At 36.8% G+C, this 26,452-nt stretch overlaps 1 protein-coding gene across 4 annotated transcripts in view; it reads left to right on the top strand.

Annotated features, from left to right (window-relative positions):
* LOC127437715 (ATP-binding cassette sub-family C member 8-like) overlaps positions 1–26,452 on the top strand; it is a 96,813-nt gene that overhangs the window by 30,953 nt on the left and 39,408 nt on the right. For all 4 annotated transcript variants that reach the window (XM_051692809.1, XM_051692810.1, XM_051692811.1 and 1 more), the window contains 9 exons: positions 4,534–4,574; positions 4,752–4,897; positions 6,778–6,886; positions 7,050–7,166; positions 7,284–7,356; positions 8,819–8,924; positions 18,678–18,707; positions 24,057–24,089; positions 24,910–25,008. In XM_051692809.1, the coding sequence (XP_051548769.1) occupies positions 4,534–4,574; positions 4,752–4,897; positions 6,778–6,886; positions 7,050–7,166; positions 7,284–7,356; positions 8,819–8,924; positions 18,678–18,707; positions 24,057–24,089; positions 24,910–25,008 (754 nt within the window). The remainder of the gene's footprint in view (positions 1–4,533; positions 4,575–4,751; positions 4,898–6,777; positions 6,887–7,049; positions 7,167–7,283; positions 7,357–8,818; positions 8,925–18,677; positions 18,708–24,056; positions 24,090–24,909; positions 25,009–26,452) is intronic.

Consider the following 26,452-nt stretch of genomic DNA (forward strand, 5'->3'; position numbering starts at 1 on the left):
TAGCAATCAGTGGAATTCAGTGAAGACAGCACATTACAAATGTGAGTAACAGAAAATGCTTTACCATCACCCCAAGCTGTATGAATATGTACATTGTTGGAGATACAAGTATTGAACTGAGGTTGTCTTTCACACTAAATCTAGCGGCAACACATCACATGCATTTGAAACGTCACTTCCGTCAACTGTTAAATGGCAGACACTTCCGTGTAGTAAAAAAACGTGAAGTGTTCCATTTGGGACGATATTACACTTTCATACACTACATGGCCAAGTGAGTGCATAGTGTATTTTGCAAATGCATAGCGTGTAGTGAGTCATTTGGGACAGATCTTGAAAGAAACATGCACAAATACAGGGTAAAATAATACATTTTTAATTACACTAAACAATAATTTCACATCACCAGCTCAAGTAATTTCGGGGAAGATACTACAGTTTGTCCACCTACTGCACAGGATACTAAACAGCACAACAAAAATAAAAGGCAAAATGAGGACACCAAAGAACATGTATTTCAGTTGCAGAAAGTCCCATCAAAGGGATGCAATTTTGCTGCAGCACCACAGTATGACAGCAGCAAAATGACAGCAATGATTGTAAAATAGTTCACTAACTTGACGGCATTGCCTCCAGTCATAGAGTGCAAAACTGAAAGGAACCAATCACACTGATGGCGTTTTTATCTCACAAACCCTCTGAGTACCACCTGAGCAGACCTATGCTTACTTTGACTAAATTGTCTTTGTGGATTGAACTTGTGAACCCATTGTAGGAAACAATGAAAATGTAGTTCTGATGGCATTTATGGGAAAGTAGCACAATCAATCTATCAAGCAATATAGAAGGCTCATCCCTCACAATAAAAGTAATGGAGCTTGCCAGCAGGTAAGGCCTTTAGAGGCCATTCGTTCTTCTAACATCTGTCAGTGTAGTGGGTTCAGGGCATCTGTAGCAAAATAAAAACAGTTTAGCAACAAACTTGACATATTACGCAGCACTCAGCAGAAGGGGGGCCTTGGAGTCAGAAAAGGTTGAGAAATACTGCCTTTGAAATTACATTGAAAGACAGAATGGTCTAGGCTAATTCAAGGATGTAAATAATAACAAAGGAATTACAATTCTACTGGTCTGGGAGCACTTCCGGTATCATTAAAATAAGGCTCTGAGTTAACATATTTTCTCAAAGAACATCAAACTTTTACCTGAAGTGACTCATAGAGATGTGTTGTTGAAACTGAGCATCTACGTGAGAAGAGGTGATGAAATTGTATCATAGTTTAGATGTTTACAATTATTTCCATAGCAGAGAGTTTGGGAATATCGGATCGCTCCTATTATAATAAATTAAGCCGTTCAATGCTGTTTAGTGCGAAGCTGTCTGCAATACCTTCAGACAAGTTAAGGATTTCTTTTTTATGTTCCTAATTTGTAAGTCATTTTGGATAAAAACATCTGCTAAATGACTAAATGTAATAAATGACTAGTGCAGCTTCATTCATTATAATGGATCTATAGTCACTTTTAGAGCTCCACCTATCAAACTTACAGTTAGTTGGCATAAATGTATTCACCTTCCAGAGGTAAGATGTATGCTGCAGTTTTTAGTTCTGCACATATCTAGCTGTCTCGCTTCACTGCAGTGGTTCTTACGTCCTTTTGTGGTTGCTATTTCAGAGATCTAAACCTTTAATTTCCATTAGTTCCAGGCATCCAGACAGTGTCCAGCCACCAAGCAACACGTTCCACATTTTAATAATGCCATATTATGGCAATCCTGTTAAAATCACTATGAATGAAGTGCCTCCCGCTGTTCTTTTGAATGAGTATATCAATAGGTAAGAAATGTTCAGGGAACAAAGACGTCTCTTCCTTAAACTGAGGAATAGTCTTTGAAAATGTCAATATGGAATATCTTCACAGTGCTCTTCTTTCATGCACTCTGATTTAAGTCAAGGTTACGTAGTCTTAAAACCGTGAAGGCCTGTTTCTTTTCTAAGGAATGCATTTACTTGTTCACACATTAATGAAGTTGCTTACCAACTAACATAAGTGTACTTTTGGGAAGATACGCCAGAAGTTCCAATTAACTTTGTCCATCATCACACTAATCAAATTATCCAAATTGGTTGAATGTCCATAGTTAGTTCAAAACAACATGGTAAAAGAAACAGAACATTTTCCAGACTGCAAGCTCAAATATAGCAGACAGACTGGTGGTAAAATGAGGACACCAAAGAACATGAGGGAAAATGGGCATAAAACCTGTCCGACAGGGAATTCCCATTAAATTGGAAGTCTCATCAAAGTAAATAAACTTGGCTGTAGACAGCCCAGAACCAGCAGTAAAGTAATGTACAGTGATGCAGTAAAAAGTTTCAAACAATCACTCGATGGCATTGCTGAATTCAAACTCATGAACTCAATGGAAGCATTCACAAGGTGTTTGTATCTCACAGACGTTCTGGGTAGTACAATGGGATCAGAGAATTATGTGCCGCATACCCAGCCATCTTGTCACTGATTTGCCATGACTGCAAAGTTTCAGAATTTAGCTTCTGAACTCATATTAGGAACCAGTTGAAGTTTAATTCTGTTGGCATTTATGGTCTGGAAACAGCCCAATCGGCATTTTGCTCCCTCCCAGAACATAAAAGTAATACAGAAGGCTCATGCCTCACAGAAAAGTAATAGAAGATACCAACAGGCAAGAGTCTATTTGTTTTTCATATAGATGGCAGTGCAGCAACTACATGGCAGAAGGCTATAGCAAAATCTTGTTCAGCAGCAAACTCAAAGCCAGGGGTGGTGATGGTAACTGCAGATAAACATGCTTCCCCTTTCACTTATGAAAACTCTTTCTCAGTAGTTATCAGAGTCCTAAAAGGAAAATCCACAGTTCTCACAATAATATCTGAATGATTGGGTTAAATCCAAATCTACTTTATACCACAATCTGAAGCTAGGTTTGTAGGCAGTGCAGGATTATGAAGGGTTGGTGTACTTATATGTGTTTGGATGTTAACATTTGGAAATTGAGCTTTGTCAGTCTGTTTAACTTGACTTGAGCTCAATGTCAAGCCTTGTTTATTGTCATGGAACGTGAAGGTGCAAATTTGTGAGAATGATAACTGGGAACATGGTTGTACATCAATCCCTTGATGTAAATAATGGGTTAGCTGTCAAAAGCAATTACATAATGGGTTCCCTTAGATCCACACAGATTCTGGTAATTGAAGATTTCTTATCACAAAGATTGAGGCATCTCCTCATTCAGTTATTTCAGAAACCAGCTTGCAATGAAATACTGCAGATACAGCATCCCTCAGCAATTAGCTAAACTTCTGTTGCATGTGCGGGAGAGTGCCTTACATAGCCAAATTTAGGTTTACTCAGGTGCAGCACTTCCAGCACAGGCTGTTTAGAGGAGTAAACATAGATCCAAAGCATTTCTCAAGTCAATACCCATTAATGGAATTCCACTTTTTATTTAAAGTTGTTCACAAATCTCAATGTATTCACACGTGTTATTTGTATATATGGCAAAGTGCACATCAACATGAATACTGCACATATAATTCCACCAGAAGCACAGATATTAATTCAATCCGAGATTGATAATGCTTGATAATGTACCTATGGCAAAACCCACTTGCATTAGCTATTGTTTTCTCCATCTGTTTTGCAATGTGTATTTCTTGCTCCAGAGTCTTAAATGCTGTAGGATACTGCTCTCAAGATTTTGTCCTAGTTCCAAGTCAATATATTCACCGAACGCACCTAAAGCAACACACTGTAAAAAAATAAATAAATAAATAAAAAATAATAATTATATATATATATATATATATATATATATATTGGATTTGTTCCCTCTGGAAAAACTTGTTTCTCCACAACGACATTTTGGAAAAAATTTGCTCTCAATACAAAATGTAAAAGAGGGTGCAAAAGTTGAGTTTAAATACAGGTATTTAATCACTCGCAGATCATTTTCGATGTTGGAATTCACATTTAATGAGACTGCAGGCTTACTAGAGCACTGGAGAAATTAGCTCAAAATGTCTTTATCACAAAGCACATAGAAGACAGAGACATGTAAGGAGGAACAATGGATACACAGGATGCCCTCTTGCCTACTATTTACACTATTTTTATAAATTACTGGTCCATGTAAACATGGGTCACGTAGACATGTTTGGCCATTCTGTCACATCTTGCTATTTTTTCAGCATCTTGCATGAAGAGCATTGCGTTTTTAAGACGCAGTTTCAAAAAGTTTAAGAATCTGTAATTGAAAAACCCATATTTAATCAACCATTATTCTGAATGTTGGCAGGGACACTGGGGGAACAGTCACATAATGGATGGATCAACACATGGATAGAAAATGTAAAAGGGGGATAGACAGAACATGGTGTTTGCAAATCACATGTTACCAATTTACACGTGTACCACTTTGCTTCATTTATTGCACATAGCTCTACGATCAATTTGAAACTAATTTAATGTTATTTTTGTTTATATTCACAGTATTTATGAACACAGCTATTCCCATTGCAGCAGTACTCACTGTAAGTATACAACGGTCTGTCTGATTTCTGATCTTTATTGGCACTTACCAATTATATGTAATGAGGAACTGTTGCCAGCAATTCCAGCTTATATTTACATAGGTTTTAATACTCTAGATGAAATGTAAATGGATGCATTTAAGATGAAAATATAATATCTGTGCTTTTTTATTCCAGACGTTTGTTGCCCACGTGCACATGTCTGATGATGCAGACCTATCCCCCGCTGTGGCCTTTGCCTCCCTCTCACTTTTTCATATCCTGGTCACCCCTCTCTTCCTGCTGTCCAGTGTTGTGCGATCCACAGTCAAAGCCCTGGTCAGGTCAGTTACAAACAACCAATGCTATTTTATAAGCTAATAATTAACTAATTTTAGCTCTGTTCCAAAACCTAGTGAGCTGCCTCATTTTCTACTGTCTACATAGACAACTTCCTTCTAAGACAGCATCGTAACCGAAATGAACATTTTAAAGTGAATGATTTGAGATGCTTCATGGGCAGCAACTTTGTTAACAGTCACTCATGCGCACCACATAAACGGACTAACGCTCACAATTGAGTCTGAATTAGCAGTAGCTTAGCTTAATGCTATGCTAAAGAGTTCATAGTTTAAAGGTGCATTTAGTTAAAAAAAAAAAAAAAAAACCCACATTAAAAAAAAGTTGTACTCCTTAAGAAATAAATAGTAATTTTGAAACATATGTATAAAATCATGAGCACTCACATGAACTGTTTAATTCTACACAGAGAGGGTCTGTGTCCCCTTGTGGAGGCTGCCATGTTATGATCACATGAAGAGCTGAAAACAACTTGCTTAATCTCAGTAACCTCTCTCTTACCGGACACTTTTACTCATGGATTAATTGAATCATGGCTGACTGTGAATAGTGAATTTTTTACAATGGCATCAGTAACTGAAAACTATTGTGTTTAAATTATGCTGCATCCAGGCCCCTAAGTGTCAGGGTAAGTCAAAGACGACATGCAGAAAATTTTAAATGAAATGAAAATTTTATTCTATTTCTGAGTTGGTGAAAACAAGGTATCTTGTTAGACAGAGGAACTTTTCTGTTTACTGTTTTGACCACATTTGGTTTTGGAATGGCCTTTTGTGTCTATGATTTTTCCTAGGTAAGCAGCTCATAGGTTTTGAAGCAGCTATTGCATCATCATTTGAAATAGTTATATTATATCTTATATACTTGAGAATTTGTTTTGTGTGTAAAATTTCCTCTATGTACTCTAATTACACATTTGAATTTACGCCTTAATTTCTGCATAGTGTTGAACGACAGCAATTGCAACAGGAATTGCTCTGCATATTACAGTGTTATAGGACCAACAAATACAGTTTAAGATTTACAGTTTTTAATTAACCACCCGGGGTTTAGATCAAGTGGTCTCACGTGTTTCGTATGTCAATGTGTGATAAATCATTTCAGCTCAGTTGAGCTGTGCATTTTGTTCCCTCCCATAACAGCTATACTCTGCTCTGAAAAATCAAATGTGTGTCTATGTGCCTCGGGTTCAGTCACTTCAACCTAATGATGTGGAACACATTTCAGAGAGGGAAAGCTGTATCTACAGGTCATAGATCAGTGCTGTCTGGAAAACAGGCCATCTGTGCCACCAGTCTCAGTCATTTTCATTTAACGAGGGGAATTGACTGCTTGCTTGTCATCAACATTTTTCATGAGAGCATCAGCTGTTTCCAATGTCTTTACAGCATTTTCTGCTTCCAACAATACACTCTATACTACTTGAAAACAAAATCTATCCATTAATCTGTGGTATTAGTTTGAATTTATTTCGTGATACTTGGTGGTATGTGGTAGTATTTCAGAATTGTTTTGACTGGTAGGCATTGGGCCATGTAGATTTATAGATGAGTTCAGAATTTAATGCTGAAAGGAAGAACATTCTCTCTCTGCCATAAATAAAGGATTGCTACGTATAAAATCGCATAATTAACAGATTCCATTTTTTCTTTGTCACAAAACTTTCTCTTGTTAGAGCTGCTATTTTTGCATTGTTACCGGTATGGCAAACCGATGCATACCTGCCCACTTTGAGCACTGTTCGTATCGGATATTTGTGGCCTAGGTGCAAATTCAACAATAAATAAGAGAAATTGTAGTGAACGCAACATGGATACTATATACTGTAAATACCTGGCAAACTATTTTATCGTCTTTGTTCTAGTGTTCAGAAGCTAAGTGAGTTTTTTTCCTGTGATGAGATCGGAGGTGAACAGGATCCCAGAGCAACCATATTACATAATTCCACCAATCCCTACAAGTATCAGGCCCTGGTGAGTCCAGTCAGCTGAAATAATTATGCTGAAAAAGTAATGTCATGGAATTTGTATGTATAATATACCACAACTGTGTAAAGCATGGAGATGTTATCACTGTTGAAGAGGTTGCTCATGCTGAGCTTTAGTAGATCTGTTGTTTTTCTCACCTCTAATAAAGCCTCTGAAAGTGGTGAACCGTAAGCGTCCTGTTAGAGAGGAGTGGAACAGCTGTGGGCTGCAGAGTGAACAGGAGGATGAGCCAATGACTGTGGAGGATGAAGATGTCTGCATCAAGGTGAGATTCAGCTCATGTCTTTGTTCATACAGTGAAAGAAAATGTGAGCAATATGAGGAGACAAGAAAGAAAGCATGCACCCATGTGCTGGGAATAACTGTCTGCTTTCTGTTCCAGATAACAAATGGCTTTTTCAACTGGACTGATGGAACCCCAACGTTATCCAATGTGGATATTAAGATTCCTTTTGGTGAGTCCTGTCACAAATATACTTACTACCTGGCTCATCTCATTTTGTCAGCATTTACTCACCCTCATGCAGCAATGCCTGCAGCTACTTATACAGCTGTATACACTGTACCATGAGCTCTGGTTTACTGGTGTTATTATTATCATACTGTATAATTCTTTGGCATTCAATTAATTCCAGATTTGTATGCACTCTGCAACTCAAATGAGAGAGAAAGACAGATAGAGGTGTGTATGGGGAGTGAATGTGTATCCAAACAAAACACTGTTTTGCGACACAACAAAACTAGATCACTCATTTTATAATTAACAGAGATGTCTATGCTGGAAGTGATGTTTCTGTTTTTCGATGCACAGTATAGCTACTCCCGCCACTTTATTTAATCCTCTTGCAGTGGATAGATTTTGAAATATGCAAGTCATCAAAACAAAAATGCTGCCTCAAATTTGTTGGCATATGATCATCATAGTGTATGAAAACTAGCGGTGTTTTTCAACATGCCTGAGCGTTAAGTTTTATTTATATACTGTATTCAGCGTTACATTTATATATTCAGGATTTACATTTATATATTCAGATTTACTACTATATATTCAGGATTTATATTTATATATTCAGATTTACAAATTTATATTCAGGAATTATATTTAATTATTCAGGTTTACTACTATATATATTCAGGATTTAGATTTATATATTCAAATTAAAAACGATATATTTAGAGATACAGTTAACTATTAAAGATATATGTTCAAATTTACAACTTTACATTCAGATTTATAACTATACATTCAGGATTTTAATTGTATTTTAAGGTTTACAATTGTATGTTAAGATTTCATAACCATTTATTCGGATTTATAACTACAGTACATATTCTGATTTTATAACTATATTTTCTGAATTGAACATTATATTCAGAATTTATATTTATATTTTCACATTTATATCTATACATTATATTTAGGATTTATGTTTATGTATTCAGATTTTAAAATATATTCATGATTTATATTTATATATTCAGATTTATAACTACTGTAAATATTTAGAGATACATTTATATGTTCAGGATTTATTACTATATATTCTGATTTATAAGTATATATTCAGGATGTACAACTATATACTATACTATATATATATATATATATATATATATATATATATATATATATATATATATATATATAATACTATATTCAGATACATATCTATATAGGCAAGAACTACATTTGCAAAACTGACAGTTTGGCTCCCAAAAGACAGAGCCCCAAACAGTTTTGTGGAAAACACTGTTGTATGCAGATGTCACGCCAGGTTTGGCATCAAGCATCGTTGGTTTGACTGCTTTGAATTGAATGCAAGCACAGTCAGAATAAAGAGCTACGGTGGAGGGGAAGACTTTTGGGTTTGTCCAGATATATGTTGATTTTTTTTTTTTTTTGCATTCTCTCCACAGGTCAGTTAACAATAATAGTAGGACAGGTTGGTTGTGGAAAATCATCTCTGTTGCTGGCTGCATTGGGTGAGATGCAAAAGATCTCAGGAACTGTGAAATGGAGCAGGTGAGAATGCAGAATCCATAGTCATTTTGAAATTTAAACACTTTCTGCTCTCCCAGCTTAATTGCAGAGACAACTATACAGTAAATAATCCACACAATGGTTGATCCCTCCGTAAAGGGTTAAACAATGTGGCTGTGGCATTATCAAAACATTGTTCTGTTTGTTTGATCACCCCAGCCAGCCTGACAACCAGTGATGTGAGTTTGGGGCATGACTATCTGTCTGTGGGACTATCCCAACAAGGGCTGCAACTAATGATTATTTTGATAATCGATTAATCTAATGATTATTAGAATGACTATTCGTCGATTATTTCAACGATTAATCATTAGCTCTTAACCGATTATTCAGATTGTGCCCCGACTTAAAAGGTTGTATTAAACGTGCTTACTAACATTAAAGAGAACAAAATAATTTTTTTAAATACCTCTAAATGACATTCACTGAATTAAAGGGAAAAATACTTTTTATTAAGTTTAATTCAGTAAAGATATTCACTGCAAAAAATCCTATTGTTATCAAGTGTTTTTGTCTTGTTTTCCATTTAAAATTGTCTAAAAATCCTTAAAACAAGATACATTTACTTGAGAAGCAACATATAAGACATTTAGACTTTATCTTAAATATAAGTGTATTTTGTATATAAGTGTATTTTTGCACTTGGTTATACTTCTGCAAGTGCAGTAAAGACAAAAAATACTTATATTCAAGATCTGTTCTCTAAAAGCAAGTCTAAATATCTTATATGCTGCTTCTCAGGTGAATGCATCTTTTTTGAAGGATGTTTAGATATTTTAAAATATTTGTATTTTTAATATTATATTCAACATTCTCAGATAACAATTTTTTCTTCTCCAGTATAGCTGCTAAAACAAGCAAAAACAAAAACAAATCAAAAACATATTTTGTTTCACTGTGTAATGGGGCAAAGACTACCCTCTCTCACTTTTCTGTTCACTTCAATCCATCTTTAACTCACAAAAAAAAACTCTCTTTTATTAATTAAGATGCATTTTGCCAATTTTCTTCACAAAAAGAAATGCATAGTGACACATATATTATGATTCAGTAAGTCGCGAGCTATCACATTGTAATCTAGCTGCATCTAGCTCCGCAGGTGGTAGACCGCTTAGGTCTTCCGCGTCCCGTTCAGGGGCCAGACATGGAGATTCCAGAGGTCTGGTCGTGGGTGGCAGATGGTGCCCCGTCCCTGAGAAAGAAGGTCCTTCCTCAGGGGATTTCACCGGGGGGGGGGGGGCTGTCACGAGGAGCGTGAGGTCCGAGAACCACATCTGGGTGGACCAGTAGGGTGCTACCAGGATGACCTGCTCCTCGTCCTCCCTGACTTTGCACAGGGTCTGTGCAAGTAGGCTTACTGGGGGAAACACATATTTGTGCATGCCAGGGGGCCAGCTGTGTGCCAGCGTGTTTATGCCGAGGGGGGCCTCGGTCAGGGCATACCAGAGCGGGCAGTGGGGAGGATTCTTGGGAGGCGAACAGGTGCACCTGTGCCTGTCGAAATCGACTCCAAATCAGCTGGACCACCTGAGGGTGGAGTCTCCACTCTCCCCTGAGGGTAACCTATCGTGACAGCGCGTCCGCTGTAGTGTTGAGGTTGCCCGGGATGTGAGTGGCTTGCAGCGACTTGATGTGCTGTTGACATACAACGAGAGTGCAGACCGCCTTGGTGGTTGACATATGCTACCGTTGCTGTGTTGTCTGTGTGAACTAACACGTGCTTGCCCTGGATCAACAGCCAAAACCTCCGCAGGGTGAGCAGAATTGCCAACAACTCGAGGCAGTTGATGTGCCAATGCAGTCGCGGGCCCGTCCACAAGCCGGCGGCTGCGTGTCCCTTGCAAACAGCGCCCCAGCCCGTTTTGGAGGCGTCCGTCGTGACCACGACACGGGGTTCTAGGGGTACACCTGCCTGTAGAAATGAGAGGTCGGTCCAAGGGCTGAAAAGACAGTGACAGACCGGCGTGATGACCACGCGATGTGTCCCACGGCGCCATGCCTATCTCGGGACTCGAGTCTGAAGCCAGTGCAGAAGCGGTCTCATATGCATCAACCCGAGCGGGTTGGCCACCGCTGAGGATGCCATATGCCCCAGGAGCCTCTGAAAAAGTTTCAGTGGAACCGCTGTTTTCTGTTTGAACGCCTTCAAACAGGGCAACACCGACTGGGTGTGCTCGTTCCTGAGGCGCACTGTCAAAGAGACTGAGTCAAACTCCAAACAGAGAAAAGAGATGCTCTGAACCGGGAGGAGCTTGCTCTTTTCCCAGTTGACCCGAAGCCCTAGTCAGCTGAGTTGTGAGAGCACCAAGTCCCTGTGTGCGCACAACATGTCTCAAGAGTGAGCTAAGATTAGCCAGTCATCGAGATAGTTGAGAATGCGAATGCCCACCTCCCTTAGCGGGGCAAGGGCTGCCTCTGCGACCTTCGTGAAGATGCGAGGAGACAGGGACAGGCCGAAAGGGAGGACCTTGTACTGATACGCCTGATCCTCAAATGCAAACCGTAGGAAGGGTCTGTGTCGAGGAAGGATCGAGACGTGGAAGTACGCGTCCTTCAGGTCTACCGCCGCGAACCAATCTTGATGCCGGATGCTCGCCAGAATGCGTTATTGCGTCAGCATCTTGAACGAGAGTCTGTGTAAAGCCCAGTTCAGTACTCACAGGTCCAAGATTGGCCGCAACCCACCGCCATTTTTCGGTACGATGAAGTAGGGGCTGTAAAACCCCTTCTTCATCTCGGCCGGAGGGACAGGTTCTATCGTGCCCTTCCGTAGGAGGGTAGCGATCTCCGTGCGCAAGGTAGCAGCGTTTTTGTCCTTCACCAAGGTGAAGTGGATACCGCTGAACCTGGGCGGACGCCTGGCGAACTGAATCACGTAGCCGAGTCGGACGGTCCGGACAAGCCATCGTGACGGATTGGAAAGCGCAAGCCACGCGTCCAGGTTCTGCGCAAGGGGGGGACCAAAGGGACAATGTCATCGGACGTACCGGCAGGTGGGGCCTCACGGCGGTGTGGAGCTCAAGGTGCCACACCATGTCGTGGCCGTGCTGAGTCTAGGGACATCGAAGCACTTATCTGGCTCCTTGTGACCACCCCCGGAACAGCTTCCGGGACTTTTAATTATCAAGAAGCCCCAAATACACATGGGACTCTTATTTTGAAATATCTGCACTCCCAGTTGTGAGCTCACTGACAGCTGATTCGCTAAGAAAGTGAATCTGATTCAAACTGCTAGTAACCTGAGCTCCTGAGCTCAAACCCTCAGTTCTTTTCAGGTGATTCATGAAAAAGATCCAGTTTAAAAGAGTCATTTGGTCACAACTCTTGCGCTGGGTTTGTTGTTGCGTGTGGTGCAGCAAGCTTGCACAACAGAATGGGTGAAAAGCAGCGTGAGACAAATATATTCAATAACTCACAAGATGATATCTGATGAAACCGCATATGAATGCACACAACAAGACTTTCGCCAATGGCGACTAGAATTTAAATGATTGTCGCAATCAATTATTTTTGGTCGCATTTGCAACCATTTTAGTCACAGTCTTGAGCCCTACGCAGTGTTTCCTTTAAAGACGCTCGACATGCAAGTTTTGCTTCAGTGGAGCGGCAGCTCCAGCTCCACTTATTCCACAATGAGAGTGTTTCTGTATTTACTTATTTTGTACTTTTGCATTATAATTCCCTCATACTTTGCGATCTACATCACCAGAAGCTGTGAAAGTTTAGAGTGCATCTGGATTGTGAGCTGTGTAATTCTTCCTCTCCTCAGTCAGGTGCGAGCTGCAGTGCTGCTCTCATATGTCATCATTAGAATTGAATGTGATTTCATGTTACGTCATGAGACCATGAGGTCATGAGTTATGTCATGAGATCAAACGACTATTCGACATCGAAAATTTTTGACGACAATTTTTTATTGTCGACGTTGTCGATAACATCAACTATTCATTTCAGCCCTTATCCCAACTAATAGCAGACAGGGGAGTGTTCAGAAAGTCATTATTTTTGCAATTCCGCAGAAATTGCACTCCTCACCTACAGTATCAGCTGAACATTCTATTCAATAGCTTCAATATGCAAAGTTGTCCAGTTAGGACTAGATAATTATTTGAAAGTGTTGAAGACTCTCCAACAATTATTTAGTTAACAATGAAACCCTGAGTCATAAAGATAAGATAATTGTCTTCAAAGGTTTATTTCATGTCTTTCATGGTTGTACACAGGGAAAAGAATTAGAGATAAGAATAAGCTGATAATTGAAAAGCTCAAATCGATGGCTGAAGTGTTTACCCTAATTTCATACTCGGGCCTGGTTAAGTGATTGGTGTATTCACAGGATGGATTCCCATTTGTTCATGAGTGCTCTTAGAGGCAGAGCGCCCTGGGAATAGAGAATACATTGTAATGAATAATTAATAAAACCCCATAATATCTCAAATATCAGGTGAAGCAAGGGGTATTTACTGTATCAGAAAATTTTTTGTCATCAATTGTAATAGAGCCATAAACCCTCAGACTGAACTAGCTCAGGTCAAATAGAGGCTGCAATGTTCTTGTCAACCATTGTATCCGGTCCTCATCACAGATGAGTCACCTGTTCTTCGGTTTGCACTGTCACACTGGCTATTTGTAATTACAGTGTTTATTTGAGGCGGTTTGATGTTTGGACACCTCTTTTAAAAGCCATATCGTGGGTTAAGCAGAATGCAGTGAAGCGTTTGTTCAAGTGCCTGTTACCCCTGGTAACAGCCAAACAAATGAGTCTGAATCAAAGGGGCTACTTAAGAAAACAATGGGATTGGGACAGAAAATGTGAATCCACTTTGTGTATGAGATTAGAGGATGTTTTTATATGGATAAATAATAATAATAAAAAAAAATAAACAGGAGCAGTGAATTCAAAGTACTTAACCCTTAAATGCATACCTCGGGTCTTTAGTGATCCGGGCAAGGCCGGTACTAAATTGCAATCAGATGTTACTGGGTGAGGGGAATGTAGACCCGGCCATGGACCTCATTCCACAAACAAATCTACAAAATATATCATCACCCAATCTTAACCCTATATACTCATAACTCCATTGTCTTTAATACATTTTTTATACTCTAATGATTATTATCCTGTCTTTCATACTTTTTTAACAAATCATTTCTAAACATTCTCTTAAATGTATTAATTGTTTTACACAATTTTAAATCTCTTCCCAACTTCTTCCACAGTTCCACCCCCTGAACTGAAATACTTGTTTTTTTTTCAATTCAGTCCTAACTGTCTTATTTTTTATACAAACATAAGCCCCTCAAATTGTATTGACTCTGTCTCTTGCCCAACAAATTCTGCAGAATTTTTTTTTTGTTGTTGTTTGTTTGTTTTTTGTTTTTTTGGCAATAAACAGGTGTTAGCTTTGTACATAATCTGAACAATGTTATAATTCACAAGATCATTACATTTCAGTGTCTGTAATTTTACAAATAAATAATTTGATGGTTCTCTATAGCTACTTCTACAAATAATTCTTATTGCTTTCTTTTGAAGAATAAAAAATTTATGAGTGTACGTTTTAAGCATTTCCCAAACAGAAACGCAATATGTTATGTAAGGGATCATAATTGCGCAATACAGTGTGTATAGTGCCTTATCATTTAACCTATACTTGACTTTGTGCAAAAGTGCAATCGATTTCACTAACTTAGTTTTTACTATCTTAATATGAGATTTCCAACTTAGTTTTTCATCAATTATGACTCCTAAGAATTTTGTTTATTTTACTCATTCAATTTTAGTATTTTCTATTATTATTTGTCATTCTCTTTTAGTCTCTTTGTTACTAAATATCATGTATTTTGTTTTTTCCAAATTTAAGGACAATTTATTTGTCAAACCACTTTTTTTTATTCTTGTTCCCCCATCTGAAGTGTTATATCTAAATTCAGATCAGAATAAAATAAAGTTTAATCATCTGCAAACAAAATTCAATTAAATAATTTTGATACCATCCCAAGATCATTCATTAAAAAAAATAAAATAAAAAAAATAGTTTGGGGCCTAGAACTGACTCCTGCGGCACTCTACATTTTATCTGCATTACCTTTGTAATATTATTATTCAGACTAACATATTGGAACCTATCCTTCAAGTAACTTCATAAACATAAGTGAATAGTACCTCTAATACCATATTTATACAATTTCTTTAATAATAATTCCTTACATTTATACAGCGCTTTTCTAGACACTCAAAGCACTCTACATAGTATAAGGGGAATCTCCTCAACCAGCACCAGTGTGTAGCATCCACCTGGATGATGCAACGGCAGCCATAGTGCGCCAGAATGCCCAACACACACCAGCTGTTGGTGGAGAGGAGAGTAGGGTGATGTAGCCAATTCAGGAATGGGGATTATAGCAGGCCATGATAGATATGGGCCAGTGGGGGAATTTGGCCAGTACACCAGGCTTATACACCTACTCTTTATGTGAAGTGCCCTGGAATTTTTAATGACCACAGATAGTCAGGACCTCGGTTTAACGTCTCATCCGAAATTCATGATCAATCAATTGCTTTTTTCAGATTGACAAAAATTCCCACCACATATTCCCTTTTATCAATTGCACTAGCTATTTCTTCTACCAATTCCATTAGTGCCATTTCTGTTGAATACTTTGAGCGAAAGCCGTACTGTCCGTCACTTAATATTTTGAATTTTTCTATAAATGTATCCAACCTTGCAACATATATAATTTCTCTAATATTTTAGAAAATTAGGGTAGTAAAGACACAGGTCTATAATTTGAAAAAACATGAGTATCACCAGATTTATATATAGGAATAATTTTCAATCATTTGTTGCATCATCTCTTTGTATGTACAGTATGACAAATAAAACATAAAAATATAACAGAATATTTTCTATTCTATTGTTTTCTAATTGTGCTGAAAATGCCTTGAATTTTACATTATCTTGGCATCTCGTGCATATAAGGGTTAAAAGGTTATTCTTTTTGGCTGTCTAAATAAAATTCCCCTTTCCCATTGTTTAGACCCAAAACATTCTCTATGCAAGTAGACTGTGAACGCAAAGGTTTTTAGCTACGCAAGCTTGGTTTCATGCATTGTTGCCATCTGAACTGAGTCAGACCACAATTCTTAACACAACTCGAAACACAGGAAGCAATATGTTTTGCTATAGTTACATCAAGAACAAAATCTTTTCTTGAACAGCTGTCTTCTCCAAGAACAGGCTAAATGCAACTCTTGGTTAGTGAATGTTTGTTTATATCGCCAGTGAGAAAATTCACTCTGTTAAGTGGGTGTTGCCTATTCGGAAAGGAAATGATTTTTACGTGTGAATGTTCATGTTGTATGCTGCATTTCTGGCTCATGATCAGAGAGTAACAGGCCCTGTGGCAAGAAAAGTTTTCTTTGATTTAAATCATTTATCAGACAAATGGTCAGATAAATGATTCACACAGCTTTTAATCTCAATGATTCTGTCTATTTAAATGTAGATCTATGCAATGTAGATGCTACAATGAAAGTTAGGTAATTTTTAGCACTAAGTAATAGATAAGCAAAATACTCTTTGATCCTTTACACTTGGTGCCTGTTAACACAGTTAAAATATTGTTAATAACAAACTATGTTAGTAACAAAATGTTAGTAACAAAAAAAATTGTCAAATACTTATTTTGTTTAAAGTGATTGCAAAAATTAACCCTTTAAATTATTTAATACCTTTCAAGTTATTTTTTTTAATGCTTTGTAAATAAAAATATGTATATAAAGTATAAGATTTATCGCCAGCCCTTTTGATATTTAATCATGTACTGTACACTATATGAATTATAGTTATCTATAATTAAATTTTCACTAGTTTAAATGTTAATTCTTGATATCTGCAATGGAATTACTAATAGTAAAATAAATAAAAAAATATCAGTAATTAGGTTTGCACTAGTAAAAAAAAAGTTCATTCTTGATATAAAAAATTACATAATTGCTCATGGAAATACCCATTCTTGATATCAAAAACTAGTAAAAAGCCATAACTTTTTAGAACTGTAACTGCATTTTCACTAGAATATTTCACGATGATCTTTCATTCAGTCCTGTTCAAAACGAAAATAACATATATCTATAAATAACTTACTAGGTCTAATTTTAAAGATCAGCTATGTACTTCGTACTACTAAAAACTATATATATTTTTTTTATCAATAATTACTTTACTAGTACAAATATCTATTCCTAATATCAGCAATTAAATTACAACAAGTAATTGGATATTTGTAAATGTATTTCAACATATTAGATTTGGCATTTCAAATATAAATGGATTTAAGACATTCAGATTTTCAGATGTTTTTTACTAGTTGAAATCCATTTTTTATATCAGGAATGGGTATTTACGTAAGTAATGACATTATTTTGTTATATCAAGAGTTAATGTTTATACTTGTGCAAACCTAATTACTGACCTTAATAATTAGCAGTTTCACTAATTCCATTGCTGATACAAAAAAAACTAATTGCATTTTAATTAGTAAAAATTATATCCTGCATATGATTAAAAGACAGTTCAGCATGCCATGCAAGATTGCACAATTTAAGTTTGTTAGATACACCCAAGCCAAGGCGCCGACAGTGTTAATATCTCTTTTATCTGAATCATTTATCAAACAAATGTTATCTGCCCAGATAAATGACTCTCACAGCTTCTAATGTCAACATTACATTTCCCAAATGCAAATCTATGATGTAACAAAGAGGATATGATGAAAGTTAAGGCAGGATTGAACATACTTAATGTGCATTTTTGCATCACGTGTTATTATTCAATTAGCTAGCTAGATGTCGTCAGCTTTAACTAACTTACAAGATTCTCTTCAAACTGTTGACCTAAAAGATACTGTAGAACAGCAGTTAACGTAAAAGAGAACTGACTGTACGGTTCAATACCTAGTTTTGTTTTTACTAAATGACAATCAATGTATACAAAATAATTTTGGGTCATTTAGGTTTGTAAGATGAACACAAGGTTTTTTTTTTTTTTTTTTTTTAATTGAGTTCTGTTTTATTTGTCTGATTTGTTATAGTCGCTTATAGTGTGACATTAACTATACAGATTCTCACTGGATGTTCAGCTTAGCACCTCCACATGTGGTGTGCTGTGGTTTAAATCACAATGTCAATTATCTTATAATTGCACACAGTGGCTAATTACGTGTCTCAGTACGGTATCTTATAATCACTTTTTTGAACCGCATCCGTCATCTGCTTTCAATGGTTGTCCCTCAAATGGAATGGCCATTTTGACAGCCCCACTGTTGAGCATTTCCTGCCTTTACTTGAAGAAGAAATCCAGTTGTGAGTGAAAATGGTAAAGATGTTGCAGCCTGAAAAGGCATGTCCACAACAATCATCCTGAAATTGACAAGTTGAATCCTAGTTTAACTACAAAGCCAATGCAGAAAGACGTCAACTGTATTGCAGCTTTAGATGTGCTGCAAAATTGGTTCTTTTCCACTTTTGAGGGCATATAGAGGGTAAAATCTGCAATTGATGCCTTCATGTTTATTTAAATTTAGTGATTATCATTATCCTTGATATTGTATTTTTGATAGCCGCTATTTCTCAACACAGCCTATCAGAATCGACAGTATGCAAGTCAAACTCTTGTCATGTTAAGGTTGCTTCCTGTTTGAGTTAATATTTTGCTGTTTATTGTTTTGCAGACTGCCCATGGATGCAGATGGAAATGAAAGGTAGGTGTTCAGTTCTTTCAAAGAGATAAAGAGGAAAACAGATAAACATTAGCACCTCCTGCAGAGAGTGCAGCCGTTAATTATTGTGTTCACTCATTGAGGGTGATTGAGGGTGTGTGTGTGCACATGTGCTGTCGTGCTGTGCTGTGCTGTGCTGATCAGTTGTGGTTTGTTGGCAATAATCCCCCGGCTTTGTTCTGCTTGTCAGTGTATTTCTTCTCAGCCATGCTGCAGTATGTGTGCATTTTACACTGACAAAAAACATAAAAATTAGGGCTGACGATATAACATGTTGTGTAAAAAATTATGCGTTAAAAAATTATTTATGCCTCCTGACCAAGGTTATTATCGTAAACTAAAACAAATGCGAAGATGAAAAATAAATGTAAAAAAAAAACATTTAAATAAAAATAGCATAATTGGAAAAACTGAAACTAAACTAAAACCATGGAAGGGTGCCTTTGTTTATAACAATACAATATAACAATGTGTAATTTATTCTCTCTCTCTCTCTCTCTCTCTCTCTCTCTCTCTCTCTCTCTCTCTCTCTCCCACACACACACTCACATATCAACATACATCCAATACATACACACACAGACACACACAGTCTTCTCACTCATTCTGTCTTACCCTGTCAATCTGTGATTTGTTTTACATTTCATTTGGAACTAGTAAAGAGTATTGTTTGAAATTCAGTTTTTAGAGTTTCACTGAGTTACTTTCTCATGTCCAGTGCATTAAAGAGGACTTTGTGGTTAAGTTCAATAAATCACTCATTACACAATTACACAAATGCCTGTTTTCCCCACTCTCCTATTATCCCTAATATAAAAAAGAACTAACAAATAAAACAAAAACTAAACTAAATTGGAGTGAACAATTAAAATTGAAATAGAAATAAAAACAAAATAAAAAATTTTAAACTATTATAACCTTGCTCTTGACCCATGCATAAATTCCATAATGAAAGCAAGTGTTTTTCTACCATCAGAGCAATTCAAGCTTGGAGTACATGTAACTTTGTTTTACGAGCATGTCAGCAGGGGGCAGTCAACACGCCTTAACAAGCCTCACAAGCTGCGCAGCCACAGAATGAGAGCCGGTCACACAGGATGCATTTTTAACAGCTGGACGAAGCACAAGGACCAATGTTCTTTATGTAAACCACACAAGCAAGACACTCAGAGATTTTTCTAACATTAGCATGTGGCTAAGCTATCAAGTAATTAGCTTTTTTACTAGACTGTATTTTTTTGGGCATAATAGTAATTTTGGGTGCAGTCAAACATGAAGGCTCTCTCAAATAGTTAGCAAAATTACGTTAACATCTAAGATTCCTAATTTTGGCCGAAATTTGATGTAGAAAGCTATCTCGCCAGGTAGCTTGCTAGGTTTTTAGACTGTCATGAGCTGCATCCGAATATGCATACTTACCTACTATATACTATGCCAAAAAAACAATAAGCTAATGGGTAGAATGTCCGAATCCTCAATATTCATAAAAGAGTACACAAGAAATACTGTAAAGTGCTACAGTATATATACTAAGATAGTCGTTCCTTGTGCTTAAATAGTGTTTATTTAACAAAACCCACGTGTATTATTTTCGTGGTTGTTATTATTATGTCATATATTTGGGTCACGGGACAATGACCACATTCCCAGATGATGTATGTCCAGAATCTATTCATACTTCTCACCTGCATGTATTTGTTTTTGGGCACACCTAGAGTTTTATAGTTAATGCTTTTGCTTCTTTGAACAGTATAGATTTTACTATAATGGGGACCTAATAAGCTCTTTAGCGAACAGCACATAGGTTCTCGGGAATTATTTTACAAAGCCTGCAGTATTACTACAAAAAGCTGACAGTTGGTGCTGATGATAAAATGGACTATCATCCCACTGGTCATCAATAAAGCAGCATGAGCTGTGACAATGGGCTACTATGTGTGAACGTAAATGTGTGTGTGTGTGGGGGGGGGGATTGGTAGCCAAGGACAGAAGTCTCTTATTACTGTTGGCAGCAATCACTATATCACACATTATTACAATGCCAGGTGTATTATTATCAGAATCTTCTTTTGTCACAGCACAAAAGAGAAAATTACTTTTCAGATATCTAATTATGAAACTTAATGGTTTTAATCAAAAGCCTATTTTTCCTGTCCTCGATGTCTGATGAAGGACACAATTACATTAAAAGCCCAGTACTTTTTAAAGACAAGTCCATTAAGGCTTTGTTCATACTGCACCCAATAGAGCGCAATAGTGCCTGTTCACTTTTTCAGCTGCATTGGTTCCAAAATAATTTTCCCATTTATTTTCTCAGGTAGGGATTTCAAAAACAAGTGATGAACCAAACTAGCCAGTTATGAGATATTTCATGTTACAAACTTTGACTTTATTAAAAAAGCATCTGCAAATCGAGTCGTCATTTTTATTTGTTAGTGCTTTTCACAACACATCGTTTCAAAGCAGCTTTACAGAAAATCATGCTTTAACAGAAAATGAAAACTGTAATATCTATAAAGTCTTAAGAGTCATCATTGTGTAGTTTGATTAAATATGACTGTAAATTGTGTATAAAAAATAAATAATTAAATCATAATTGTATTTAGAACCGCAGTGAGCAAGCTGAAGGCGACTGTGGCAAGGAACACAAAACTCCATAAGATGTTGGTTGATGGAGAAAAATAACTTTTGGAAAAACCAGGCTCACTGTGGGGCTAGTTCCCCTCTGGCTAACATCATGAATATAATGCCAATATTAGTTATTTGTGTGCAGTGCAAGTCATGGTTTAAAATGATTAAACTAAGTAAGTGTTAAGGGTCAGTGTTTAAACAAAGATTTTGTATGAACTGTAAGATTAATGACTAATGTCTTTGAAGTTCATCCTGGATTAACTGCAGAAGTTCACATAGATGCATTGTCCTTTGTTAGTTGGACAATGAAGGCTTTTGTTGGCAAATAATTGAAAGTCTATGTATTCCATTTCAAGAGTGTAGTCCATCATTAGACCAAGGTGATGCAGGCAGAGATCAGTGAGGTGCATCGCAGTTCAAACAGCAGGTCATTTCGATGAGGTCTATCCTAAGTCCAAGGTTCAGGCAGTGGCATATGAAGTATCCCATGTCTTATGGTTGGAGTTGGCATCAATTCATCCCCTGAAGTCCATCGTAATAGACTGAAGTGATGTCTGACTGGCACCGGCTGCATTTAGCCATCATCACTGAGAGACGCATAGCAGTGGAGTCCGACACCAAGCAGGAACGGAGCTGGATCTGGTTGGCTCTGGTAACCTCGAGATAAGAATCTAATATTGTCATAGATGCCACTAAATATTTTGCAGAGTTATAGAGCGTGATAAATGTTTATGGTTCCGGCAGACCTAACTATAGCAGCCTAATTGTGTTGATGGATCAATTAGGTGTATGCCTGGCTAAATAGATGAGTCTTTAGTCTAGACTTAAACTGAGTAAGTGTGTCTGTGTCCTGAACAGTGTTAGGGAGACTGTTCCATAGTTTAGGAGCCAAATAGGAAAATTATCTACCTCCTTTTGTGGATTTTGATATTCTAGGAACTATATTTTATTCAATATTTTATTTGAAATTGAAATAAAAAGGCAAATGCAGTTGTAGAAACACTGCTTCACATGTCTCACTGGAGTAAAGCATCAGCATTTTACCAGCGTTGCGTTGCACTTCTGTCTTACCAGACAAGTAATGTATTGTTGCATGGACAGTTCCAGTGCTAAAAGCAAAACAAGATGTTCTCTGCAAGCATTTCTATGTAGAGTTTAAAGCGGCACGAATCATGTAAATGCAGCTTCACAATTGCTGTAGCATAGCGAATAGCCACGATTAATATTGTTAATTAATTGATAATTGATTATTAATGTTTCTTGAATTGGTGCTATTTTAGTGCATTTCTGTCTTTATACTGTGGAATGCTTTGTTTGGAAAATGTTAATAAAACATTAGTGTTACACATTGTTTTATTTTATTTTATAATTAGGAACTAAATGCATTTTTGACAGGAAAAGATGTATATATAGAGTAAAATTTTAGCACTTTCAGAAGCTGTGATTAATCACGATTAACTATGAAATTTAATGTGATTAATCACAATTAAATATTGTAATGGACTGACAGCACTTACACAAATATGTACTGTAAGTAGTTGTGTGGGTAGGGTGATCGATACGATTAAATCATTCGCAAGGCTTAATAGGAGTGGGTGGTCAGTAAGCTCTTTAGACTGGATTTTCATTTCCATAGTAACAGTGGCTTCTCTGATTGGTGGATTTCTCTTTAGGATTATGGACACTGTAGTTCTTAATCGGGAATTTTACTATTAAACACTATTTAAAAATGAAATTGAAAATCAAACTAAGTTGTGACTTGTGATCAATTGGAGAAAATGAATGGGATTTTCCCTTTCAGAACCTTACCATTGCACTCTGTTTTGATTTATTTTTCAAATCCAATCTTTAGAACCACCTGTCCACACTGCCATTTTGCAAGTGATAAAATTGTATCACAACTGTTCAGACAGTGTAGTCAATATATTTAGTATATCTGCATTGGTTTCCATAGTATTGACTTATGTGTTAACATATGTAGAGGCTTTCTCTTACAACAACTGAGATAACTGTCATTGTGGAAGGGAAGGATAGAAAACTTAATGTTGGCTCTGTTCATGCCTATCATGGTACTGAACTCATGAGGCGCATCAGACGCATTACAGTATTTCGAGCCTGTTCCTTTCATTCATTCACTACATAGCGACTGACATACAGGTATAGTTCATTATGTTAATAATTAATTCGGACAAATAAACACTGCAATATGTATGTTACATGTGTGTTGCGGCCTGAATGATTAAATAAAAATCTTCAGCTATGATCGAACTGTTTAGACTGAAACTCATTTCCAAAAATCTTTTAATCAGATTTGAAACCACATACAAATATATTCCATGCTTTTGTTTTTGTTCAGACTACAACAACTAAAGAGATTAGCGTTAAACCAATCTAATTTTCTGCTGCCTCTCTAAAGCTTGAGTCTTTTTCACTGCACTCACCTTAATTTAAACCCAGACTTCACTGCATTGCCAGCTGACCCATGCATGATTACACAGCACTATTTCCAGCATCCTATTACATGGCATCATCACCAACATTTTAGGTTTAATATAAAGAACTGCAGGGTTTAGAAAGAAATGTAGTTTGGTCACCTTGATATACTTGGCAATGCTTGAGAGTTTATTTATGATGGGTATAAAAGTGTCTCTTTATGATGCTCTACAACAATGTTTTTAAATGATGTATTTGTGTTTTCAGCCCTGCAGATGCAGCTGCAGAGGGGGATATCAGGTATGTACACACAAACACACACATCACATGAGACCTTGGTTCAGAATAGCATACAAGCATACTAATAATATTTTAGCAGTATACAGAATGTATACTATGCACAGGATGCAAAATAAGCCATAAAGAAGCAAAGCACACTGCTCAGAATACTTCATTGCACAATTCAGTGTGCTCAATTTGACCTTCCATGTCTAGTGTGATGAATGAACAGAAACAATATCAAACACAGTTTTTAATATCTCTTTCTTGGCTAATTTTTTACTCATTTTACTCATTAAGAATGCAAAATTATAACAGACTCCACTTGTGGAATTAAGCATGCAACGTAGCAAGGTCATGTGTCAACAATGCACTGTTGCATAGCACTGTGAATGATAATGTTTATCGTTGCACAATATGCACTGTTATACATAAACAAAAATTAAAAAAATTATAGTAGGGAGTATACAATATATAGTGCACAGTATGCAGTTACCAACGCACTAGTATTCCATTCCAAACAAAGCCATTGTGCCAGATGAGCTAGATAGAATGTTTTAATATTTACCGTACTGAAGAAAAGTAATTACTATAGTAGAAAAGTAATTATTTACCTTTCTGTTATCATTTAAAACAAATCCATAATGCCTACAGAATTTCACAATGTAGGACATGGCCATTGACATTTCATCTTGTTTGTTAGAGCACACAGTAAATCTTAAATTATCATTCTTAGTGTAGGTCAGTTAAAATAAAGCTTGAACAAGCTTTTCTTTTATATTTAAGAGCTACATTGGTGTTGTGAAGGAGGTCACTGATGTTATGGCAACCCCTCTGACAGGAAAAGAGGTGCTGTGGCATACGCCTCCCAGAAGCCCTGGCTGCTAAACACCACACTCGCGGAGAACATCACGTTTGAGATGCCTTTAATAAAGCAAAGGTAACAGATCTTCAGTTACATTCTCAATCTAAACAAGTAAATGTATTCTACCTTATGAAGGCAAAACACAAAATACAACACTGAAACTGAGAATAATGGCTTCGTTTTTAAATTTTTCAGCCAAATGTGTTGTACGTGCACACATGGTAATGCAGTAGCTCACATATGTTTATGTTGTAAGTATATGTACTGTATATGAGAAAAGTTAAGCCAAAACTGCCTGTTACAGGACAGATCATAGTCTAAGTTTTGACAAAACAAGTAGTTGCGTTTTGCCTTTGCACACTAGTATTCATGATCAATTTAAAGACATATAGAAACCTGAATGAATGAACACATTTTTCAGCATCATTTTGCCCCATGGATTAAGGTTGCTGGGTTAATTACATAACAACAATGGCAGAACACCATATGTCATCTGGGGACAGCATTTGTGTCTAATGGGTTTTCCGTACACATTAACCTGTGCCCACCACCCTGTTACCCTAGTGATGTAGAAAAAGTAGAGTGTTTGCTCTCCTTTTTGTGTCTTTTTTTACCTTCTCTTTCCATTAGTCAATAAAAAAAACTCCTCTCTCTTGATCAGCCATTCAATCATTCTCTGCCCTATAAATAGCAGTAACCATCATTAAACAGATGTGTCCCTTAGTAAGTGTCTCTTCTGTGATTTGATGCTTCTGTTGTACATTCACCTTCCCTTGAGCCTCGGCAGCTGGCAAGTGTCAACGGTGACTGTACACAGAGTACATGGATTGTTAAAGGGGGCATATTCTTCTCTTTAATAGCCATATAAGTCCACTTTTAATGTTAGTCAAGGTTTAGAATATTTTCCACCATATCCGTGACCTTTAGATGGGCTGTTTTTGTGACTGCACCTTTAAGACTTTTTTTATTTAAGTGATCACTGTAATGCAGTCGCTTAACATTAGTTTATTTCACACTGTCGTTCACCAGGACGGACCAAGTAGTTGAACATTAAATATGTCCATGGTTGTGACATCATAGCCATGGTGATTGCTAAATGACCCATGTCCTAACCAGTTAAGATATAATAAAGCAACAAATGATAAAAGATATATTTTGTAGCACAGCATTTTGCCACTTGGCTTTATTTTTGTTGCGCTGTGCTGGATAGCCAAGCCCACTGTGAAATCTCACTGATCAAAAATCCTGCTCTACGTAGCTCTGGATTAAACATCACAAATGTACAGATATATGAATATTGCATCGATGTTCTGGCTGAGATTGTATCATGCTACTCAGCATTTTCGGTTTTTTTTATGTATTTGTTTTATAATTTACATCTTGTGGGGAATCCTGACTTGTGAAATGCTGCTTTATTCTCAAACTGTTTTTGCAATATTCAGATTTTGACATGAATTTGTAACTTGGATAGAAACCTGACTAGTTAAAACGTTACTTTATTCGTAAATTGTTTCTGCAC

This window comes from Myxocyprinus asiaticus, chromosome 48 (genome assembly GCF_019703515.2).
Source record: "Myxocyprinus asiaticus isolate MX2 ecotype Aquarium Trade chromosome 48, UBuf_Myxa_2, whole genome shotgun sequence".
NCBI lineage: Eukaryota > Metazoa > Chordata > Actinopteri > Cypriniformes > Catostomidae > Myxocyprinus > Myxocyprinus asiaticus.